A 23,419-nucleotide genomic window follows, 5' to 3' on the forward strand; every position below is an offset into this window, starting at 1 on the left:
TCTCGGGCCGCGTTCCTGGGCCCCGTTCCGGGTCTCGCCTCAGCCGGGCAGCGCCGGTGTTGTCCCGACACAGCGCCAAGGTGGTTCATCGTCTGCCAAGCGGCAGCTCCCCAAAGCCAGCGCGGCTGAGCCCTGCGCACATCGGGTTATATGTGTTTCAGAGGACAAAAAACTGCCTTTCATGGTCAGAAGTTATCACATATATCATTAATTCTCTACCTTCCAGTGGGTAAATTGTTCTTGCTTGCCATGTAAATTAGCACGGGAAGGTGCATGGTCCTGGGTTAAGTCAGTGGTTGCCATCTCCCCCAGACACCGTGCCCCTTAACCCAATCACCGCTATGGCTTGTTGACTTCCTGCTTTTCTAGGCCTTGTTTTGTCTTCGGCACCTTCTACTGCAGATGTCCTCCTTTTATCAGGCCTTTAGCTCTTCTTCCAAGGTCAGGGCAAGTCAGTAAGGACTGTATTGCTCATACAAAGTCTTGTTTCTCCAGGTGATGGTGTTCATCAAGCCAGACACCGTTATCACCGTGGCAAAGCCCATTTGTGGTGTACATCACCAGGCAGCAGTCATCCAGACCACGGGGAGATGTGATGTCTGGGCATTCACCATGTCCCCGCGCAGTGAAGTACCACCCAGGATCGCAGCTTTCAGCTTTCAGGTCAGATAACTCAGGGCTTGGGTAGTAACTGGACCTCAATGAACAATGTCCAGAGTAGGAAGTTGCTGCAGCTGCAGAGTTGCCTTCCCAAGGGGCTCCTGAAAGTTTTATGTGGCAACACTCTGCATCAAAAAGAAAGTCTTTGACCTCCGCCTGTTACAAAAATGGAAGCGGTTTTACTGGTTTATTTTTGTGAAACACTGGTATTTACTGACTGGTCAAGTCTGTTTGCTATAAAAATAGAAAGAAAAAGAACCAATGGAATAATCTTGTAATGTTAGGGTCCTTTCAGACTTTTTCTGCACACTGTTCCTGCAGTGTCTGCAGGAATTATGTCACTCTTTTCTGTTGGGAAGGTGCCATGATGATGAAATAAATTGCCTGACCCATGTCCACAAAAAAAGCGAATAAAAATCCTCTGATTTGTAAAACAAATTCTTTTGTATCTTGTCTTGAAGCATCGGAAATGCAAATGTCATATCCCGTAGGTGAGCATCTGAATGCTACTTCTTTATTATTAGACAGCAGGAGCAGAGTGCATTAAATACAAGGCTTTTTATTACAGACATTAAATGCCAAACATGCACTAGCACAGTTATCACCTGAAGAAACTTACACATTGAGAAGTGCAAGAATTAAAGCCACAGTAGTAGGATTAACTCAGCTAAATCACACTACACATATATATACACATCGTATAATACATTGCTGTGTATTGTGCAATGTTAAATTTTACAGTGTAGCAGAATTACATAGGCTCTATTTATGATTACACATAGAGCAACACTAGAGGTGAGAATAGCTGCTGGAAAAAAAACAGCAAATAATTTTAGTGGTATTAATGTGTATTTCTGTGTGGACAGAGCCAAATTAATGCTGCTGCAAGCAAGACTTTCAGGTTTCCTGGCTCCTTTTTTTCCCTAATACTGTAAAGCCTTTGGCCAATCTAAACCATGGCTGGCTCATAAGCTTAATGATAACACACATTAAGAATTTAATGATGCCATAATATCATGATGCTACATCTCACATATTATCTTTCCAGTACACGTACCTTAAGTCAAAAGCCACACAGGTACACGCTGCTGCATCCCAGATGTGCCACCTCGCTAAGGACTTGCAGCCTGTCAGTGCTGAGCCACTCAAGTAAACGTATTTCATTCATAGACCTACCGATTACAAATGTAACACAGTATTTTGTTTGTCTTTCCATCCATTCCATGGAACTTGCCTGGAGCAGCAAGTGGATGAATGTCCTTTATTCGTTCTATTACCCCCATAAAAAGCTCCTTCTAAACAATTACAAGCATTCTTCAATTTAAAAGCTTGCAGAATTTAGGGGACAGACAAAAAAGGAGTAATTCTACAGTTTGATAAAGCTTTTCTATATTTTTTGACATAGTAACTGAAAGTAGCACGGTATTGCCATTTGTTCCCCATAGTAAGTCTGGTTGGTGAAATCCAAAACTTCTCATTAATAAATTCCAATAACTTGTTTGCTGATTAAAGAAAAAGATAACTTACTAGTTGTATGCAAAATCTGACAATTAAAGCTTGTAACTCACCTGGAAATTACAGTGCTTGGAAACTGTAATAGTGTATTTAATGTTAACAGAGATTCACTCTGCTTTTTCTGCCGAGGAAGTCAATGGTGATACACTGAAAAAAGTATACTGCGGTGTCCGCGAATTAGTGATACATGTATCAAATGCTTTGTTCTTTTTGTATTTAACGCAGTTCAAACAGGAATACATTTGACATTCTGCTTTCAGGCAGTGCTCAAATGCCTGTGTGAATTCTCAGAGAGATTAAGCAGAACTATATTTACTGATAATGAATTTCTCCTGAGAGCACCAGTGCTGTCTTTAGTCTCATTTCATTTATTGGTCTTTGTAAAATACATTATTAGACTGTAAATTTTGTCTTCTAGTTTTATTCAGTTTAAATAGTATTAGCTGTGATTTTATGTCTGACTTTTCCTAATATGTGGACTACATGATGTGTGTTTCCCTTTCGAGCTGGAAGGATAATGTGTAAGTTTATATGCTGAGGTCTAAGCCACCTTTTCATTACAAAGGAAGTTAAGAGCCTGTTTAAAAGTTACTTAGCTAAGATCCAAAGTGCTTTTCTAGCTATGTGGAACAACTGTTTCAAGCTCAGTAATTTAGCTACTCTTACACATAGGTCCTGCTTGTGTCTCAGTGGTCAGTAATTACCCAGAACTGATCAGTGCGATTGAGGGTTAACTGGTGCTATATCTGCAGATCAGTGGGTGCTCGCCTGCTGCTGGCACTGCTTGACATGGACACTCGTCTAGACAGAGAGAAAGGCTTAGGGCTGTCACAGGTTCTACTTTGTTTAGACCCTGAGCTCACCTCGCCTGTAGAGTCAGGAGTGTCTGGTCGACTACATTTCTTTACATCAGCATTGCAAGGAGCTTGGGCTTTGTCTGCACTGAAAGTGCTCTGTCTTCTGTTGCTGGTCTTTGGAAGAGAGTTTGTAGAAGCTTCTGCACTCTCAGCCACTGCTGAGCAGTTCCAAGATGAACTGATTCCATGTTGTCTTCTGAAACCGGTAACGGGAAAAGTTGTGTGGGGTTGTAGTGAAGTTTGAGATGCCGTTTCAGCACAGCTTCCCAAGCACATGCTTGAAGCTAGAGCTGCATTCTGAGTAACAACAAGGAAATGTTTCTTTTCAGCTTCTTTTTGCACATCATGTGCTTCTTTCCCAAGCTCTCCAAGCAAGCCTTCATTATTATTGGTGATGGTATTTTGAGTCTGATTGCCTAAAGCATTTGTAGCTGGCCTCTTCTTTGGAGACTTGATGTCCTGATTGCAGTGAGTGTAATTGCTGCTGCTTTCTGTACGGTTGTTTTGCACAGGCTGAAACATGGGAGGAGCATTTAGAAGTGGGTAGACAGCGGCCCCAGTTTGCTTTTCCATTAAGAAGGTATAGCCACTAAGTGCAGAAGGAAGAGTTTTTTGAGGGGTGGTGGCTATTCCCAAAGAAGAGTGTGGTATCACAGAGTACTTCTTAGATTTGTTTATGCAGAAATTTTCAGGGTCATCCTTGGTTTTACTCTGCCCACAAAGTCCCATTTTGATCTTTCGGAATCCCAGATGGATAATTTCAAGGATATTTAGAAGCAATGATACGGTTGCTATTGATTGCATGAATAAGATGAACACTGTCTTTTCTGTTGGTCTAGACACAAAGCAGTCAACAGTGTTTGGACAAGGATCTCTCTTACATTTATAAAGGGGATCTAGATGAAAGCCATAAAGAAGATACTGCCCAATCATAAACCCGACTTCCACTGCAGATCTTGTGAAAATATGTATCACATAAGTGCAGAGCAAAGAGCCTCTCAGGGGTGCTTTGTTCAGCTTTCTTTGATCCAGCTGTCGGAGTTCTCTCTCCAGCCTTTTCCTATTTTCAGTCATTTCTAGTTCAGTGCTTTCAAGTTCCACCCTTACCTGAGCTTTCTTTTTTTGCCTCTCTTTCTCCAAGGCTCTTAGTCTGTATAAGGCATGTCCCATATATACCAAGGAAGGGGAAGACACAAATATAACTTGCAAGACCCAATACCTTATGAGAGAGATGGGAAAGGCCTCATCATAGCACACATTCCTGCAACCAGGTTGCTCAGTATTGCATATAAATTCAGATTGTTCATCATTCCAAACATCCTCAGTTGCCACTCCAAGGACAAGCATTCGAAATATGAAGAGGATCGTTAGCCAAATCTTTCCAATAATAGTGGAATGAATGTGGACCTCCTCTAAAATGCCACCAAGGAAATTCCAGTCTCCCATGGTTATTCTGCCATCTTAACACTAAAACATATGAGAGAAAAAAGTGTCAAACATTGAAGCTGGAGTTCTTTCTTAACACAGTGCATGACCCACTGCTCACTGAGAATCTGGGTGTTACTGTCTCCCATCTACAAGACAGAGAAATGCATCATCCACCTCTGTCTAATGTATCAGTAAAAGACATCCTGATAAGCTCATCACTATGAAATATTAAGCACCCTCAGTCTATATCAGGATGCCTGACTTGTTGTAGGATTTTAAGAGCATTATGCAATATGTTTGAGCCAACAGCAGCATCAGAGCAGCATGTTTCTACTTAGGACACTTCTGAAGGTACAGGAGTATTTCCCAGTCCTCCTTTTCAGATGTTCCAAGCCCCACATCACAGCTGAAGTTACAGTGATGTCCAATGACTCTCCGCAGCAAAAACTGGTTATACAAAAGTACTCAAAAACCATCTTATCCACCAGAATTCGATAATACTAAAAATAGAATAATCTGATTTTTTAATTTATTTATTCTTTTTAGGATAAAGGTGTTTGAACACCACTAAACCCAGTGTTTTCTGTTCAAATGGGACTCGTTTTCACCCTGTAGAACAGGAGTGTTAAGAAATCAAGCGGAAGTTGCAGTCTTACAGCTGCAATGCCAATGACTATACAGGCAACTTTATGTTAAGGCAGCCTATCAAACCTGAAAATACTCTTGCAGATTGCTGTACAAATGGGCAGCAAGTCAGACAGGTTTGAAAGATAAAGAAATGAAACAGAAATGGCAAATTAAAATGAACACATACCTTTCTTTACAAAAACCTGTAAAATTACAGACCCTCAGCATCCAGCGACGCGTTACAGCCGCCGTCATCTTCCACCCATCTGAGGAAACTTCACATTATAAGCAGTTTATTTTGCTCCAAGAGCCAGTGCTGGAGCACAAGCTTTGACACACAGAGGTTATATTTGCTAGGGATGGAGGGAGGAGAAAATCAATCAGTGTTCAGTCTGCTACTGCTCCAAGCCTAATTTAACTATGACCAATGAAAGAATCTCCTTTTAAAAAGCCAGAAATGAAAAATCTGCAGTTCTAATTTCCTTCAGATTATCTTCCCTTTCACCTCTCCAGCACCCTCCACATTTTAAGAACAATCTCAACCTCAGACAAACAGAAGAAAAGAAAACTTTCTAAGTTTTTGTGTCCCTATCTCACAGAACCCCTCGGCTTGCCTGTGCAGAGGTGAAGAAGGTAAATTCTCCCAAATAGCATCACTGTAAATCCCTGCAGATAGTCTGTTCTCCTGGAGCTGCTTAGCACCACGGTTCTCGTGTAAAAACCCAGTGTAGCACTTTCATCCCCTACATACTCATTTCCTCTTCATGACAGCATCTCTCTTTCTGTTCTTCAATTTTGCATCTCTTGTTTGTTCTCCTTGTGCCCTCTCACTTGTCACATTGATGACTTTAAAACACCCCATTTTCGCCATCTGTATAATTCAAGTATTTCTTTTCAGGAGTAAGTCATTATCATTCCAGTTTAATTCCAGTGTTTGGGTTAGGAGGGACCTTAAAATACCACTCAGTCCAAATCCCTGCCACAGGCAAGGGCACCTTCCACTAGACCAGATTGCTCAGATCCCCATCCAACCTGAGTTTGAGCACTTCCAATGATGGAGCATTCACAAGTTCTCTGCCAACGTGTGTCTCACCACCCTCATTTCTTTGCTTACGTAAAGGTTTAAGAGTAAACACCATCTTGAAGAAGTCCACCTGGCACTGGGGGATAGATCCCAGTTTATAAGCAGAGCTGATGCACAGACAATTCTTCCGGAGAGCTTCAAATCTACGTGAATTGATTTTTCAGCCTGTTGGACTGCTCTGGTGCATCTGGGGGACCAGTGATGAGCTGGGGAACCAACTTTCAAACACTCTAAACTTTAGGAAATGCCTGCAAAAAATGTTGGGGGAAAGGGAGGGAAAGAGACTTCATTTTAGAAAAGGAAAGTTGAGGGAAAGAAATATGCTTGTTTTGTGTTCAAAGACTGCCTTGGAGCCAGCATTAGCAGTGCAGCAGTGTGCCTGGTATTAATGTGTAAGTCCCCCCTCTAGGACTGATATGAGTGGAGTATATCTAATACTATAGAGCTCTTTCAGATGATTCTCCTCGGTGCCCTGTGTCCTGGGTTCAGCAGTAGCAGTCATGTTTTTCTTTTGTGGCAGCTGGTGCAGTGCTGTGTTTTGACTTCCAGCCTGGGAACAGTGTATATTCCTTATCCAAGTGTCCTGTATGGGGTAAATAAACTTCCTCTGCTGAGAACTCTACAAAGCTAATCATTATCTTCTAATTTGGGTGCTGAGGATCAGTCAATAGGTCACGTCCGATTTCATAGTTAAATGACAGCCTGGAAGTATTCGATCATTTTGATAAGCCAGCAACCTACAGCAGCCTGTTTGGTGCTTCCAGCAGGTTTCTAACTGTCTTTTCTACAGAGTACTTAAAGTAGGTTTCTAAACATGTTTCTGATATTCCTGAAAAGAATTCCAAGTCTGTTGAAGTGGTCCACAGGCTCCTCCACCCCACAAAGATGCTACAGCTTTGTTTGAACATCCAAAGTGTTTGCTGAGACTGAACTATGGTGGCTGGGGAGCTGCTTGTTCTGTGAAAGGTGCTAGGACAAACACTGAATGATCTGCACATAATGTTCTGGGCTCCATTAGCTCATTTATAGTAGTATTTCAGTCAAATGACAACTTGACAAGTTGTGGGGGGGGAATGAATTCAAGCACCAAGTGTTGCTCTTTACCTAAGTCCAAGCATTTTGCACATGTGGCTATACAAACCATCATACCGACATTCAGTGTTTAGCAACAGAATATTTAGTGATACAAGGTTTGCTGCAAAACATCCCCCAAACTTCAACAACTCAATTGTATTTTCTTAGCTCGGGGTCAAACACCACCGAAATCATTCAATCATGGAAATATTCTATGAATATCAACACCTTTTCATCCCTACTCATCAATAACGTGCATTTTATGTGTACAATTGATTTTTCTGTTCTACTGTACTTGTCTGACCCACAATGGCCAGCTAGAGGCACAAACAGCAGGGATGTGTCCTACAGGCTTTCAGGGTAATGTGGACACTTGCCCATGGTTTTCTTTCGGTAGTGACATTAGGATCACAAATGCTAAACTGCAATACTGAGAAATTTGGACCTTCGTAGTACCCAATATTGCCTTCAGGACCACCAGCAGCACTGTGTTTGAAGGCAGCCCAGAGAATGCCATGGGAGAGCTGAGGCACACACTCTTCACGTTTTCTGTGCTGGCTTATCGATTCATTTTTTACTACAAAGATAAACGTGAACCAGTAGGTGCAGATTTATGAAGATGTCCTCACATTTATTCCCATGTTTGGGGGGGGGGGGGGGGGGGGGGGGCGCGGGGGGCAGTAATCTGCTATTTTTAAGCTTAAATAAAAGCATTTCCAGTTGGGACTTCCCTTTTCCCCACTTTGTCAGGTTCAAGCCATTCCCCTCGGCCTGTCCCTACAGGCCCTCGTCCAAAGCCCCTCTCCAGGTTCCCTGTAGCCCCTTTAGGCACTGGAATGCCCTCGGGAAGCGCAGCACCAGGAAACCTCGGCACCGAGGGCCCCGGGTGAAGAGGTCAGAACGGGCTGAGCCCGGACGCACACCGGGGCACTGCGCAGGCGCGGAGGAACGCTAACCAGCGAGGCGGGGAGCAGCGTCCTGCCAAGCCAATGACCGGCGAGCAGGGGCGGGGCCGGCGCTCCCCATAGGCTGAGGGGCAGGGAGGGGCGGGGCTCTGTCGCTTTTCCTCTGCCCCTCCTCTCGCCTCTCGCTTCCCGCCCCCTGGCTGTAACGGTCGCGGGCAGCGCGGCGGAGGCAGGTGAGGGGCTCGGAGCCGTCCCGCTGCCGGCACCGCGGCGCGGGCCTCGGCCTGGGGCACAAAGCTCCCCCCCCCCTCGGTGAAACCACCCCTTCTCTCTCCCCGCCCCGCAGGGACCGGCTCCGTTCCGCTCCCCGCGCCCCTCAGGGACCGGTGCCCCTCAGGGAGGGCCTTCCCCTCTCTCCACCCAAATCACTGCCGGCGGGGCGAAGCGTTTCCCCTCACAGCCTCGCTTCACATCACTGCGCGTCCCCTCCAAGCTCTCCCCTTCCACCGGGTAAAGCGCTGCTCCCCCTCTTCGTGACCCACCTCTCTCTCCTTTCCTACCCCCTCTGCAGGGCCTGCTCCTGGGGTGGGTGCTGTGACTGCGTGTGAGGGTGTGCGGGGTGAGGTGGGAGCACTTTGTTTTGTCTATATTATGTCAAAAGCCACGCTTGTATTTCCCTGCTGTCACTGTAGTGCTGGAGTCTGGGTTTCCAACTCAGGACTGTCAGAAACATACCTAAATTGAGCATAATAAGTGGTATATTTAGCTAGAAGTGTTGTATTTCTTTGCTGAGCGAAATGCTGCTGCTGTTTCATTAGCCTGTTGTATTCCCAGTGTCTGTCCCGTGTTGTAAAATCTGTGTCTGTTTCCTAAGAATTAATGGTTTCTGTGAGCTCTTTGAATCAGTTAAGCACAAATCTGTAGGAGCTGGCAATTGAGGATTTAGTATCTGGCTGGTGGAGTGGAGAGCAGCCCTGAATGTCCACAGCCTGAGAGCTGCAAATCATAACTTGCATCATTAGAGTTAGGAACTTCACTGTCTGAAGTACTTGGATAAGCAGATCAATTAAACCAGAGCTCTAGACTGATAATGACTGCCATTTATGGAGCAGCAATGCCAGGTTGTGAATGGCTGCATTTCTGCCTGTAGTTGCTCTGTGACCTCTACAGAGGGCAGAAATGAACTGGTTTGGAGTTAAGACTTGTGAAAGGAAATTTTTGGTCTCTGTAGACATAAAGGCAGCGTGTAGGTACCATGGTGACTGATGCTCTATAAATAACCACGATGGGGATAACACATGCCCCAGTTGAAAGGAGCTGCTGAAGTGCTGCAGACCTGGAGAATGTTGCAAACAGGAACTCTGCTCATTTCTCAGGCATGAAGAAAACCTACAGTAACTGCAAAGGCTTTTCTTTAAGGCCTCTGTGCTGCGGGGATGAAGCAGAGACATTCTTGGGAAGAGATGCTCATTAAATGCGAAATACTGTGTTAATCTGAATGGAGAGTAACTGTTGTGTGTGTACCCCTTGGTTAGTGGGAACAGGGTCTGGTTTATACTGACTTAGTGATTTTGATGTATTGCTCTGTAGTTCACTGGACAGATAAGATGGCTGCTCTGGAGAAACAGCCAGACCTGAGGCTCCAGCAGAACAATCCACCGGGTAAGAATAGTCCTTTCTTTAAAGCCCTGCTGCTGTCGGATCCTGTTTCAGCTCCCCTGAGGAGACAGATGGCCTTGAGAAGAGTTCATTACCAGAAGCTTTCTATTTGAAAATGATGTCTTATTCCTGCCATGTGTGCTTGAGGAGAGAGTTGTTTGATAACAAACCTGTCTCTTGATTGCTAAGTGATACATCCGGAAAAGTTATTACCAGTTAATGCAAAAATGTGCCTTTAATTCAACCAGTTTTGCTGTGGGCCAATGTTGCTGCTCCTCTGTTTCATCTGAGTACCAGAGCATCAGCTGGGTGTAATATCACCAAGCTCATCAGTGGGAATGTAATTTACTGCTTTTGCAGTCCGACTTCCATAACTAGATTGTTTTTTTTTTCAGTCTCCTGTTAATATTATTTGATTTCCATGTGTTTGCTGCCATTTCCTTTTGCAAAAGAGATTTCTTTAGCAACAGTATGGGGAGTCAAGCAAGGATGGGTTTAGGTAGAACGGGTAATTAGATATGGCTTAATTAGGTGTATTAAAAGACTTTTCAGTCTGTTAGCTGAAACATAAATATTCCTGCTTTTTCTCTCCAGATCCCAGCACCAGTCAAAAGAGTCATTTCCTGGAGACTGACTGGAAAACACCCATGTTGTCTGTGAAGTTCCAGAGCCGTGTCAGCCGCAGTTCAAGTGTGGCCGACAGCGGGGATGGGGGCATTGGGACCTCCTGTTCAGACAGCACAGAAGGTGATGGTCAGCATGAGGTCACACAGGAGCAGAGTTTAAAGCATTAAATAGCCTGATATTACCGAACCCTAGAATGTAAAACTTGGAAGAGAGCAGAATCTGAAATGATGTTTGGGGACTATTTCAGAACCTCAGCACACAGATATGCTGACTGAAATACAAACAAATGATTAAGGGACTTGCTGTTTCTCTAAGCTGGTGTCTTCTAACTGTAGTGAGCATTTTGAACTGACTAAAAGAGCCACCCTGTTGACTTGCTGGTTCATTCTGACCAAGTGGTCTATCAGCAAGCGCGATGTGTGATTTCTTTTAAGAAGTAATTTATAGGTGCCTCTAGAGGCTTCAGGTCAGTGTGCCTTTCTAAGTGTCCTCAGTGTTAGCTGTGTGCTGCTCACTGAAGAAGGCTGCAGCCTGTCCCTCAGCTGAGGTGTGTTCTGTGAAATTGCTTGTCCCAGCAATCCTTTCCACTTGTATCTTCATCCACAAAAGTGACATAAACCACTATTGATTCACTGACCCTTCTTTCAGTGAGGCAGTTTGCTGTTTTCTTTAAAATAATATGCTTTGCACATTCATGTATTTCACAAGCTGCATTGGCAGCCATAGATCTTAATAATGTGCAAGTTAAAATGAAGGTGTTTTAGAAGGTCTGACTTGTGGAAATATTGCTGGAAATATTACTAGAGCACATGTTTAAGTGTCCGCTTTAGTGCCTCTCAGGATAATAAAACATCCAGCTGCACATTCAAGGCAGGGGAGATAATGATGGCCCTTTCAGAAATGGCCCTTTGGAATGTTTGCTATGTGGTAGCCTTGTTTGTAAGAGCTGAGGCTGAATTTCTGCCTGTCAGGTCCATGTGTTGTTGTGACAAGCCTCAGCACACTGAAGGAACCGATTGCAGCATCTGCATGTGATGTGTTGCTCAGAGGGCTCGAGTTCCTGACAGTGATACTAGGATACGAATCCAGGGGCTGTAAAAGGAAATTGTCCTGTCCCTGCTGTTTGCTGAGGTGAATGTGCTTGTGACTGTTTGGTAGCAGGGTGTTCTCTGGAGTTCCAGGCACAGGCAATGAATGTCTGAGGGATTTCCCCCCCTTCTCATTTTTTGAGGAGAGTACCTTGTGCCTTTACTGTGATATTTACCTGCAGCTTGATGGTCTTTGCAGAATCTGGTTTTGGTCCCCTTCAACTTGTAACCTTTTATTCCTTCCTGTAGCAATGCTTTGAGGCTACAAACAGGTGGAGGGTTGATGTTGCAGTCTTGAGGGTGGATTAAAGAAACATCATGAGGCGTGGGCCTTTAGCCAAACACATGAAGAAAACAAGTTTGTGTAGCTGGGAGAAACCTGGAATTACCACAGTATACAACATGTGGTGACCAGGAGGAGAACAGGGACTTTGCTGTTTGCCTTTCTCAGTTCTTGCTGTTGCTGTATTGAAATCTGAGAGTTGCTAAGAATAGCCCTGCACTTCCCCGTAGCCAGGTTTGGTGCCCGTCTGCCAGGACAGGCTCACGTTGGGGTGCGTGTGCCCAACTCTGTCTCATTTCCTGTGGCAATAAGGCACAGCCATTACTCTAGGAAAAGCTCTTGCTGCAGTGTCCTGGAGGAGTTAGAAGGTCAACTGCTGGTGACCCAGTGTTCAGCTATGTTTGAAGCTCATCATGGGCTTAGTGAAGGCTCCCGTTAGCTTTGGTCACGGTTCAGAGCCGCTGAGCTGTGGGACGGGCAGAACAGAATCGAGGTCTCAGTGCTCAGCTGAGTAAGTTCCAGCCTTTTTATTCAATTTAAAGGACTTGATTTCTAAACCTATAGAAAGATAACCTTATTGATTTAAGATTATACTGGAGTAGCTTAATAACAGGGGATTAAAAATGTCTGCTGAATTAAACTTGGATTCTCCCTGTGATATGGTGGTAGGAAAATGTCAGCAGGCTCCTGAAACTTGTAATGAGGGGGAACATTGGTGTGCCTTGGTCTTGCTGCTGCTTAGGAGAACATGTTCAGGGGGAAAAGAGTCAGGTTTTTAATTTCTTCTGGAACGCTCCTCAAAGGAATGGCTGTTCATGTTCGAATGTTTCGGGTTTGTAATCAGTGTTGTTCTTCTTTCCTCAGACTTTTGCAATTCCAGTAACGGTTCCTCATTCCAGCCCATCAAAGCCCAAGTGACCATCCCAACAGCCCATGTTATGCCTTCTACTTTGGGTGCCTCACCCTCCAAGCTGTGTCCTGCAGGAGACCAGAGCTGTTTACAGAATCCATCAAAACCTGCTATGCCAGGATCTGCTGCTTCTGAACACGCAGGGCTCATGAGGAATGGAGATTTTAATTCTGGGAAGTCTTCTCAGGTGCCACCCAGAGATCTCCTGCACCTCTACAGGACTTCAGGGGAAAATGGTCTTGAGCAATCCTGGCATCCTGTTTCGGATCACGTGAGAGCAGAAGACACTTGGAAGTTTGACACCCCTGCCATTGAGCGCACCCTTAACCAGTCTCTCTTTCTGGATAATTTGTGCCCTGACCCTCTCCACAGGTTCCAGAAGTTCAGTCCGAACTCTGGGGCAGCTGAGGCAGGAAAGGACCATTATAAAGTGCTGCCAGAGAGTAAGCAAGCGGCAGGGGCTAATGGAGTCTGTGAGCCCCAGGACGGAGCGTGGCCAAGCACGAACAGACTGATGCCAATGGGACTCCAGGCCAACAATTTCTATTCAAAGCCTGTAAGTCCTCCATCTCGAGCATGGATGCAGGACAGCTGCACACTACACCCACATGAGAGGGTCTGTGAGCTCAGTGCTTGGAAACAGCAGCTGGACAAAGTGCGATTGCAAGTAGAGCAAATGCAGGTAAGGAGCTGCTTGTGTGAATCTATGAGTTTGAAACCCTTCCTGTGTAGTCATGAATTGTTATTCCAGACTTATAAAGCAAGAGGGGGAAAAAGTCTGCTGCTTCTCCCTGTCTTACGCTGAAAGTCTGTTAATGATCTGGTTTTACAGCATATGGTGTCACAGGTATCATTTGACGTGCTGCTTATGGAGAGCAGCGCTGTATTAAGTTACAGCACTGCACAATGGATCAGACCAAGAGGGAAACATCCTGTCTGCTAGAAACTGTGAGGAAAAAGCATGCTAAGGTCTTCACTTCTACAATAACTGTATTCTGTATCTAGAGTTGGGAAAATCCTTTTTGGCTTAAAAAAGCTGCATAAAACTAAGATTTATTAGATGGAACCAGCTTGTTTATCCCACCAGCTGTACCCGAATGGAGACAAATTGTTTCCAGTGAGCTAAAATTATTTGTTAATCTCCAGTTGTGCTTGAGCAAAGTTACTTGTTCTTGGACATTGACAGGGACTGAAATAGCTCTGTCCTGGCATGCAGATGAGCACACAGGGCACAAAATAGCTCTAGCAGTGTTGCAGTTACCTCTGTGGAGCACAAACCTCCTTCCTCATTTTGCCTTCTCTTTCAGTTACAAAATGGAGGTGCCTGCCACCATCCCTCCATGTATTCTCCTTCACTGCCTACTCCTGATCCAGCTCAGTGGATCAATATTCTGAACTCCAATGAAAACCTACTCAAGGAGAAAGAGCTCCTCATTGATAGGTGAGAGCTTGCTACTGATATGTGGTGTATGGGCTCCAGTGCATTGCCTTTTGTAAAGGGAGGGGTTTGAAAGTACCAAGGAAAGGTCCTGTCTCAGAGTTCCTCTTGTCCATCTGGGTCTCTTCTGTTGCAAAGAGCAATATGATGACCTTTGAGAAGAACATATATTTTTCATGAGCTCTCCTCCCCCTCCTCTTGGAATTAGGATTATGATCCTGAAGGGATCAAATAAATCAATTTTGGTTATGATTCTCTATGCTTTATAAAGGATAAAGATTTCTGTTCACATCATGATTGTCTGAAATGTCAAAACTGCTGCCTTTTTGTTTGAGGATTTCCTTGGAGCTCTTAGCTTTATTTTAAATTAGCTCTTTGTGAATTTGGGCTCTCAAGCACATTTCTCATACCTAATGCCATGGTCCATAAGCTTTTGGAAAAAGTAAGTCCTAATAAAAACTACCTTCAGCATTTGGGCTGTAAATATTGTTTCTGGTTGTTCATTTGGAGTTCTCTCTGTCACTCACACAAGCTCTACAACCAAGCCAGATCCTCCACAGCATGGAATGCTTGTGTGTTTTATCTATAATCGTTGCTGGGGGTTGCTTTGAAGGGAGGGAGGAAAAGTTAATACCAATTCTAAAAAACTTTGAAATGGATGTCACAGTATCATAGACTCTTCCAGATCATTTCTCTGCAGGTCAGTTCTGAGTTGCAGAGTTGTCTTTCTGGTCTGCTTGTCCCTCTATGGAGCATTAGAGTTGCGGTGGCACTGTTCATGCTGTATTGCTCTCTGCTGTGTGTTTGAGGACAGTGTATTACCAGTTGTTGCTTTTTACAGGCAAAGACAACACATCTCACAGTTGGAGCAGAAGGTCAGGGAAAGTGAACTACAGGTTCACAGTGCCCTGCTTGGCTGCCCAGCAACCTATGGAGATGTCTACATGTTGAGAATGCAGGTAAGCAGATGCAGCAGGGGGTCAGTAAGAAATTGGTATTGAATCCAATGGCCTTATCACTTCTTATTAGGTGTTCCCTGAGTAGAAGGCCTATGCAGAATAAAGTGATCCTTTGTATGGGATCCCTATTACCTGTCTTTGAGATTTCAAGCCCTAAAGTGTTATGGTTTGTTTAGAAGCTCTGCTAGTGATGCAAAGGCCTGATGGCACTGACATGCTATTTCAGATACTGCAGTGTATAAGATGGCCTGACTGATGTTTGGGGATTGGGGGGGGGCTGAGAACACAGCTCTGAGGCAGCACAGATGCTTAATACCAGCTTGGCTCTCTTTGCAGGAGCTGCAGCGGGAGAACACATTTCTTCGAGCACAGTTCACAGAGAAGACTGAATCCCTCAGTAAGGAAAAGATTGAATTGGAGAGAAAACTGGCTGCTGCAGAGGTGGATGCAAAGCTTATAAGGGAGTCACTGAAGGAAACTATGCAGAAACATGCAGAGGAGTTAAAAAAACAGGAAGAAAGGGTATGATCCCATTGCTCTCAAGATCGGAAGGTGGTTTTGCTTTGAGAAACTGAAAGTCCATGTAGTGTGAAGATGAAAGCTTTTTGTGGGCATGATCATAGCAGGTATTTTCTGGTCTCCTTGTGGAGTACTTTGGATTGTAAGCAAAAGCCCTTTCTCCTGCAGTTAGAAGGATTTCAGTACCTCCTCTTTTAACCAGAGAGGAGGCCTGTCTTTAGCTAGATGAGCAGAAATACTTCTGAGTTAAGGTGATCTTGTGTTTTGGTGTTTAGTGCTGTACAAAAAGGTAAATGAGGCTTACATAGGACTGAAGAATGGATAAGAAATTATATAAACTGAACTTTTTATAACTGTCCCTGCAGGTAAAGGGAAGAGACAAACACATTAATAACCTTAAAAAGAAATGCCAGAAGGAATCTGAACAGAACAGAGAGAGACAACAGAGAATTGAGACCCTGGAACGATATTTGGCTGATCTACCAACCCTTGAGGACCACCAGAAACAGAATCAGAAGGTAAAACTTCGGTTGTGATGATAGCTCTTCACATACTTGCTCAGGTGACTTCTCTACAGCTGCAGTGCAGCTGCACAAGTAAAGTTGTGGTCTAATCTTTTTGGAGGAGGAATGTTCTGAGCTATAACTAAGAATTGCCATGTAGGTACTAAAAATGGACATTGAAAATGTAGTTGAAACATTCTGTGTGTGGTAAAACCCCTGGGAGTTCTCTAGAATGTTCTGATGGCCTTTGTTGCAGCTGAAGGAATCTGAACTGAAGAGTACTGCTATGCAAGAAACAGTGCTGGCACTGGAAACAGAGCTTGGAGATGTCCGGGCTGCTTTCAGGGAGCAAGAGGTGCAGCTGGAAACCCAAAAACACAAGGAGCTGGAGCTTCTTTCTACTGTGCGCAGGTAAAAGTCAGGAGGATTTGAATAGCACTGAAGTAATTGCTGCGCAAGGGCTGTGATGATTCAGCACAGCCACTGTCCCTCCTGTCAGAACCTGGTTACCATGGCCGTGTGATGATTATGTGAGTGCTTGCTAAAACTGTGTTTAAATTTTGTGTGCCAGCAGCGGAGGGTGGGAGCAGAACCACATGCTGAAAGAAAGGGGGCCCCTATTCTGTTACCTGGGCTTGTGTCCTCAGGTTAATTGCTCTTGTCAACCATAACTCCTGGCAAAACGGACCTCTTTAGTCTGCAATTGTTGTGTCTGCAAATGTGCCAATATTATGGGTAGGGCTGTGTCCAAGGAAGGGAGAATTCTGTCATAGCCCTGGCAACACTGACACCTGAGATGAAAATCATTTGCCCCCTCATAGTGAGGGAGGCACCCTAAATAAAGCTGGTTTTCCCATGGTGTTCTGCCAATTGCAGCTTGCAGGACAAGGTGCAGCAGTGTGTGAAGAATGCAGAGAGAGGAGCCTCTGCCCAGGATGGGGAGAGACAGAAGATAGAAAATGACTCTCTGAAGAAAGAATGTGACCGCCTCAGGAAGGTAACAGTGTCTCAGCTGGGAATCTCACCTTTTCTTTCCACTGAGTCACACCAGGCACTAAAAATGAAATCGGGGACTTTTGCAGTCACTGTTGTAATGAAGCAGCAGTTCCTAGAATTCCAGGCTGAGTGGTTTTAGAAGCTGTTCTTGCTGTGATAACTGCTTTCCTGCAGTTAACACTGGAGACAAGCTGCAGAATGTAGAAGAAAACCACATGAATGCAACTTGTCCAGTCTTGTATTTAGCTGATACTTCTAATGGTGCCTTTCATCGGGGAATCCACTACTAACAGAAGCAGTGATTAAAGCAGTAAATGGACGGGAAAAGGAGGGAGAGGGGAGATGCTCTCTTACTGCAGGAGAAATCCTGGTGGAATTACTGAGTTTGTGTGGCCAGTTCTGATGCTTCTGCTTTTGATTCCAGATTGTGGACAAACAGCAGAAGAAGGCAGAGCAATTGTCCTTGCAAGTAAAGGTGAGAGGTGACTGTGGAGGGACCTAGAACTCGAGAATCTGCTGTGATGTGAGTTAGACTCACTACTTGCCCATGGTCTGTTCCAGAGCCTGGAAGAACAGGTGACCCAGGAAGAGGGGACAAGCCAAGCTCTGAAAGAGGAGGCGGTGAGAAGAGAGAATGCACTGCAGCAGCTCCGGGCCGCTGTGAAAGAGGTCAGAGCAGGAGTGCTGAGTGCCTGAGCGTACCAGCTGAATGAACAACAAGTTGTCTTTTAGCTAGGCCCTTAATTTGCAGTCAGCAACATAACCTCTCCTGCTTCCTGCTAGTCAGTTGCTCTAAAAGGAGCTCTTCTCTGTTCAAAAGCAGGAGGAGAAACCCAGTTCCTGCCTTGGGTTTGAGTTTGCCAGCTGGGGGCAGCACGGCAGCGAGCAGGACTCCCACCTGGCCCACAGCCGTGGTTGAAGGGCAGGGCTGAGCCCTACTCTCAAACCTGGAGGAAGCCAAGCACAGTGGCAGCCCTTGAGGGAAGGGGATGGCCCGTGTTGGGGTGAGCAACTGGTGAACAACCTCCTGGCAGCTTATTTTGTTGCATCATGCCCCAGGAGGGATAGTGCAGTGTCATGGGGTGCTTCCTGTCTGAGCCAGGAAAGCTGAATGCTCGCACCTTAGAATAGAATCATAGAATCAGCCAGGTTGGAAAAGACCTTTAAGATCATCAAGTCCAACCATTATCCCAGCACTGCCAAAGGCCACCACTGAACCATGGCACTAAGTGTCTCATCTGTATGTTGGGGTTTTTTTTTAACACTTCCAGGGATGGTGATTCCACTACTGCCCTAGGAAGCCTGTTCCAATGCCTGATCACTGTCTAGGTGAAGAATTTTCCCCTAGACCTTATGACACTGACTCTTGCTTATCTGGCAAGAGTCTGGAGGGCTTGATATAAATCAGCTCCTCCTGCCTTCAGTGCTCCCATCATCATCGAGCACTTGTGTTAAGTTGTTCTAAGTGTACTAGTTCTAAACCAGGTCACCACTGACCTGCTGTGCCCATTTGTTCAGCTCTCAGTGCAGAACCAGGATCTCATTGAGAAGAACCTGACCCTTCAGGAACGGCTCCGTCAGGCAGAGCTAACAACCCAGCCACTGCCTGCTGAGACAGCCCGCCTGGCCCAGGACCTGCACAGCGAGCTGGCCAGTTGCCTGCAGGATTTGCAGTCTGTCTACAGCATTGTCACTCAGAGGGCTCAGGGCAAGGATCCCAACCTCTCTCTGCTCCTGGGCATTCGCTGTAAGTATGTGGAGTGATGACAGAGCAAACCCCTCAGGTCCTGTGCTGTGGCAGAATTAAACTTGTGTGTAATATAGCACTTCTACAATACAGAAGAGGTTCTCATCTTTCTAGGGTTCTGAACCTTCTTTCTGTGGTTAGCCAGCTCTGAAGGTGCATGCTGTAAGAACTAAATGTTAAGTAGCACCTCTTTTGTAAACCTGCATTGTTTTTTCTGCCTCACTCGCAAATGTGTGTGATCTTTGGTCACTATTACATGTTGAGGTGACTCCCTTCTCTGACTCCACAGCTGTGCAGTACTCTGCTAAGGAGAAGGATGACTTACTGAGCCCTGATGGACTTGCAAAGAAACTGGTGGAGGTAAAACAGCTTCACAAAGAGGTGGAGGACTTAAGGACGGCAATATCTGACAGATACGCTCAGGACATGGGAGACAACTGCATCACTCAGTAAAGAATTACTCCCAAAGTAAGACAGAAAACCAAGACTTGAAACTCTCAGGAGTCTAGAGCTCCTACAACTCAAAACCTATTCAGCACTTTACCATCCCTTTGCTCGGGTACAAGATGTGTGACTTATCCAATCCATGAGAATCCAGGGGGTTTGTTTGCCAGAAGTGTTCAGCTGCTGAACTGGAATCGTTCAGGTCTTTGGTGTCAGGCTTTGCAGTAGCTTTGATCTTGTGGAATGTGTTTGTGCTGTGTTTGCTGGAGCTGGTGTGGTCTCTGATGCTGGGAGTTGAATCCTGAATTGCCTTCCAGGCATGTCAAATGCTGAACATGCAAATGTGACAGTTAAAATGATCACTAAAAGGAAATGTATGCCCCGATTTTCCTGATAAATTCTCTGTGAAGATCCTGTGTGACTAGGAAGACTAGAGGATTATTGGGGTGTTCAGGGACTATTTGTGGAGCAGGACCCGTTTTCCTCAGGTAAACACATCTGGAGTCTTTCAGTAGTCAAGACGAGTTGGGGAATAAAGCAACACTAAAGGAAGACTCTGAAAATGCTCCCCCTGGGCACTGATACCCCAGAAGCCTTAAGCCTTTTATCCCCCCACCCCACCCCACCCCCCCCCCCCCCCGTAGCACTCTGTGGATATGATTCAGGCTGCAGAGGAAGCAGATTGATGCTGAAGTGCCTTAATGAGAAACCTCCTATCCCCATGCTAATGCATCTGCTGGCAAGGGGAGAAACTGCTGTTTCTTGTAGCAGCCTCTAGAACCATCCAGAGGCTCTGCACTCCGGGTGACCTGCCCAGGGCAGCTGGGATGTGCACCTCTGCTTGGCCCTCAGCTTGCTAGGGAGAAAGCCATTCTGGTCCTACCACGGCAGGATGGCACAGCTGGATCTGAAAGCTCTTCCTGCTGCCTGCAAGGCAGTGACCACTTGGGTTTTGTTGTAGCCATGCCCCTTGATGTCTGGGAACTCCCTGCTCTTCTGCTAAATAATGGGATTTCTAAATAAATCTGTATGGGATGTGATCTGCTTTATCACAACCCTCATTAACCTAGTGACAACTCCACAGCACTTGCTTGTGCCAATGCTGTGGTGCTGTCGGTGGAACTTACTTGGTTTTCAGCTTGAGTTAAGAGCAGTATAGTCAGTCAGCTGTACTGCAGGAGAGAAAATACTGCTGAAACTTCTGTTGGTTGTTTCTTGGTTCATGTTGGGGCTGCAGGCCCTAGGTTTGGGAGAAATGCTTTTGGTGTTCCTCTTTTTTTCTTTAAGACCAAATCTGTTTTGTTCTTAGTTCTTTGTTTGGCCACCATGGGTGATGGTGGCAGGGAGGTGGTTAGTTTGCTGTCCTGAGCTACCCCCTGCATGGTACAGGGAGAGAGCACGGTGGTGTCTGCCCTGTTCTGTCTGCATCGGGTGTATTACGTTTCAGACTGTTTCTGTTCCCAGGATGCTGCTGCCATGTACTGAGCTAAATGTGGGCCAAGACTGTTTCCTAAGGTCGTTTGTCCTGGCTGCTGGGAGCTCTCTAGGCACTGGGGTGCAGAGCAGCACCAGCTGTGAGTCGCTCTCTCCCTAGGGTGCTGTTTGGCCCCATCCCCTTTCCCCAGTGTAGGGTGCAAGATCTAATTCCCAGGTGCTGTGCAGGGACACGATTGCCCTCTGTGCAATGAGATCGTGGCTGAAACCAGCTCAGTTGATGCGCGGAGCCTTCTGCCTGGCAGTGTCCCAGCAGCTGGGGGACCCAGGGTTGCGTGTTCTGCTCTCCTCCTCCTCCTGCAGACTGGACCCGTGTGGCAGGTGGTGACCGTCTGCTGTACACGGCTGCTGCTCTCTGTGCAGGGGAAACTCGGGGCCTCTTCTTTACAGAGCACCCCAGAGAGGGGCAGCAGGACCGCATTCTCACCCCGTCTGCCTGTTTGCCTGCGTCTCCCCCATCGCGTCGGGCGCTGTGTATTTCTACCGGCCTTTGTCTCGCCCGCTTGTTTGTACTGTTTTGAGTATAAAATAAAGCTGCTCTGCTCCACCCGTGCGAACCAGTCCTGCTCCGGGGGCGGTGCGGCGGTGGCTCCCCGGGGCCGGGCCCCGCCGATGCCGCATGCCCGGGCCCGTCGGCCCCATTGGTCCCCGCAGTCACATGCAGGGCGGCGGCGGGGCCGCCCGTTCCCTTCCTCCCTCCCTCCGCCAGGCTGAGCGCAGGGAGCGGCCGCGATCGCAGCATGAGCACCCTCAAGGTTTACAGCACCTCGGTGACCGGCTCCCGGGAGGTGAGCGGCGGCCCGGGCTCCGCTGGGGCAGGGCTGCGCGTCCGGGGCCCCTCTTCCCTGGGGTGGGCGTCTCTGAGCCATCCCTGGAGTCCCCTCCCCTGCTCTCGCTGCACCGGATCCATCCCTCCGCGCTGGGTGTCCCCCTTCGCCCCACGCAGGGCCGAGCCCCGCGGCCGGGTGCGGTCTGGATCCAGGAGCGCTTGCAGAGTGCGGCTGGCACGCTGGGGTGCGTGCCCGCCCTTCGGGCTCCTCTCCAGCTCCTCATAACCTGCCTTTCCCGCCCGGCTTCCAGATCAAATCCCAACAGAGCGAAGTAACCCGAATCCTCGATGGGAAAAACATCAAGTATGAGCTGGTGGATATCTCCCAGGACAACGCTCTGCGGGAGGAGATGAGGGCAAAGGCCGGTAACCCCAAAGCCATCCCGCCCCAGATCGTCAACGGAGACCACTACTGTGGGGTGAGGCTTGTGCTCAGCACCGTGGAGGTTGGGTGGTGGTGGGCACAGTCCAGTCCCTTCCTTTTTGCTACAGATGGTGTCAAGATGCCATTCAGAAAGCATTTCTTGTGAGGCACACAGACAAGGTGCTGCCAGGGTCAACGGAGCACGGTGGCTTGTGAAAAAGGGGTCCTGGGCAGGGGGACTTGGGGTGCGGGTGGGCAGTGAGGCTGTGCTGTGTGGGGCTGTCCTCATGTCACCCCGTCATTCTCCACACAACTGATGGCATCAGTGCTGTGAGCTGGTTTGCAGTGTGTGCTCAGGGGATGGGGGTGAGCAGCCCCTTTGCTCTTGCCTGGTGAGTGACTTGTGACTTCTCCCTGCAGGATTATGAGCTCTTTGTGGAAGCAGTGGAGCAAAACACCCTGCAGGAGTTCCTGAAGTTGGCCTGAGCCCCGGGCTCCCCTTTCATCCTGGACTCTACCTGCATCCCTGAGCACCCTCATCTCCGACCACCTTCACTTCCAGGTTGTCAGCGCTGTCCTGGCACCACGACCTATATATCCCAGCACAGGGAAACCCATGACCAAAACTACTCATTGCAGCTGCCTGCGATTCCCTCCTGCCTAACCCTGGTATCATCTCAGAGGGATCCAAAGAAAGTCTGACGCTCGCTGCGCATGGCCTGTGAGCAAAGCTGGGCCTGGCTCACGGCAGCTTCCAGTGCCTCTGTACACAGCAAAGCCTCTGGGGCTGTGTGAAGTGCAGCCATCTGTCAGCCCTCGCCTCTGCAGGGAGAGCTTCTGCTTCAGGAGGGAAGGGCTTAGGGTTGATGTTACTTCCCACTTGTCCCAGTTGCTGTTAAATTGTAAACCCTGCTGCCTCACTTCCCTTTTTTATTTTACTTTTGTTTAATTCATCTCAGCTGCACAGATTATGGCAACTAAGTCCTTTTTTGGGGGGTTTGTCTTAATTTAATGCAAAAATACTGCACAGAACTGGGGTCTGAGCATCCACCAGAGAGGCCCAGGGCTGGGGTGAAGGCTGGAGCTGCTCAGCAGGCTGCATGGGGGGATGGATGGACCTAGAGGTGGGACCTGTGCTGCTCTGGTGCCAGGGCTCCCTGGTGAGCGTTAATGGCTCAGGGCTGCTCCAGCACAGCTGATGCTCGGTTGTCTTATCTTTCCTCTTTAAGTTGGCTTTTGTTGCAACCCGGACCAAGTGCATTTTGTTTTCCTGCCAAAAAGGAAGTTTATAACCAGTGTTGTCTTTCAAGATGCTATTAAATGTTACTGTACCTTTCATGTCGGTACTGGTGGGTTTCTTTTAAATCTGGTTTTATTTTGACTACAGGTTAAACGTCGCCCTACGTAAT

The 23,419-nt window shown here is 46.8% G+C and overlaps 3 protein-coding genes across 5 annotated transcripts; 2 read left to right on the plus strand and 1 right to left on the minus strand.

Annotated features, from left to right (window-relative positions):
• Positions 1 to 470: 470 nt before the first annotated feature.
• Positions 471 to 19,734, plus strand: CEP85 (centrosomal protein 85). 3 transcript variants are annotated; one of them, XM_062620802.1, is made up of 14 exons: positions 471 to 663; positions 9,741 to 9,812; positions 10,404 to 10,556; positions 12,672 to 13,399; positions 14,025 to 14,158; positions 14,997 to 15,114; positions 15,451 to 15,636; positions 15,999 to 16,151; positions 16,393 to 16,547; positions 17,013 to 17,133; positions 17,557 to 17,607; positions 17,694 to 17,801; positions 18,651 to 18,879; positions 19,169 to 19,734. In XM_062620802.1, exons 2-14 carry the CDS (start codon positions 9,758 to 9,760, stop codon positions 19,330 to 19,332), a joined length of 2,355 nt encoding a protein of 784 aa, XP_062476786.1. In that variant the 5' UTR covers positions 471 to 663; positions 9,741 to 9,757; the 3' UTR covers positions 19,333 to 19,734. The 3 variants fall into 3 exon arrangements, with proteins under 3 accessions (XP_062476786.1, XP_062476787.1, XP_062476788.1); XM_062620803.1 differs by lacking the exon at positions 471 to 663 and adding an exon at positions 8,335 to 8,383; XM_062620804.1 differs by lacking the exons at positions 471 to 663; positions 9,741 to 9,812; positions 10,404 to 10,556 and adding an exon at positions 12,085 to 12,318.
• GJA9 (gap junction protein alpha 9) lies at positions 1,657 to 4,876 on the minus strand. Its single transcript, XM_062620805.1, has one exon. It carries the CDS (start codon positions 4,476 to 4,478, stop codon positions 2,916 to 2,918), a length of 1,563 nt encoding a protein of 520 aa, XP_062476789.1. The 5' UTR covers positions 4,479 to 4,876; the 3' UTR covers positions 1,657 to 2,915.
• A 251-nt stretch (positions 19,735 to 19,985) lies between the features above and the next one.
• Positions 19,986 to 23,346, plus strand: SH3BGRL3 (SH3 domain binding glutamate rich protein like 3). Its single transcript, XM_062620806.1, has 3 exons — positions 19,986 to 21,605; positions 21,898 to 22,065; positions 22,431 to 23,346. Exons 1-3 carry the CDS (start codon positions 21,558 to 21,560, stop codon positions 22,494 to 22,496), a joined length of 282 nt encoding a protein of 93 aa, XP_062476790.1. The 5' UTR covers positions 19,986 to 21,557; the 3' UTR covers positions 22,497 to 23,346.
• Positions 23,347 to 23,419: the final 73 nt, after the last annotated feature.

The sequence above is a fragment of the Pezoporus occidentalis genome, unplaced genomic scaffold (genome assembly GCF_034315485.1).
Source record: "Pezoporus occidentalis ecotype Australia unplaced genomic scaffold, CSIRO_AGI_Poc_V1 ctg223, whole genome shotgun sequence".
Classification (NCBI taxonomy): Eukaryota; Metazoa; Chordata; class Aves; order Psittaciformes; family Psittacidae; genus Pezoporus; species Pezoporus occidentalis.

Coding starts and splice junctions, on each gene's coding strand:
- GJA9 (XM_062620805.1), bottom strand. CDS start 4,478: ATGGGAGACTGGAATTTCCTTGGTGGCATTTTAGAGGAGGTCCACATT.
- CEP85 (XM_062620802.1), top strand. CDS start 9,758: ATGGCTGCTCTGGAGAAACAGCCAGACCTGAGGCTCCAGCAGAACAAT. Junction 17,134..17,556: donor AATGTGACCGCCTCAGGAAG/GTAACAGTGTCT, acceptor TTTTGATTCCAG/ATTGTGGACAAACAGCAGAA. Junction 17,608..17,693: donor AATTGTCCTTGCAAGTAAAG/GTGAGAGGTGAC, acceptor GGTCTGTTCCAG/AGCCTGGAAGAACAGGTGAC.
- SH3BGRL3 (XM_062620806.1), top strand. CDS start 21,558: ATGAGCACCCTCAAGGTTTACAGCACCTCGGTGACCGGCTCCCGGGAG. Junction 21,606..21,897: donor CGGTGACCGGCTCCCGGGAG/GTGAGCGGCGGC, acceptor CCCGGCTTCCAG/ATCAAATCCCAACAGAGCGA. Junction 22,066..22,430: donor ACGGAGACCACTACTGTGGG/GTGAGGCTTGTG, acceptor TTCTCCCTGCAG/GATTATGAGCTCTTTGTGGA.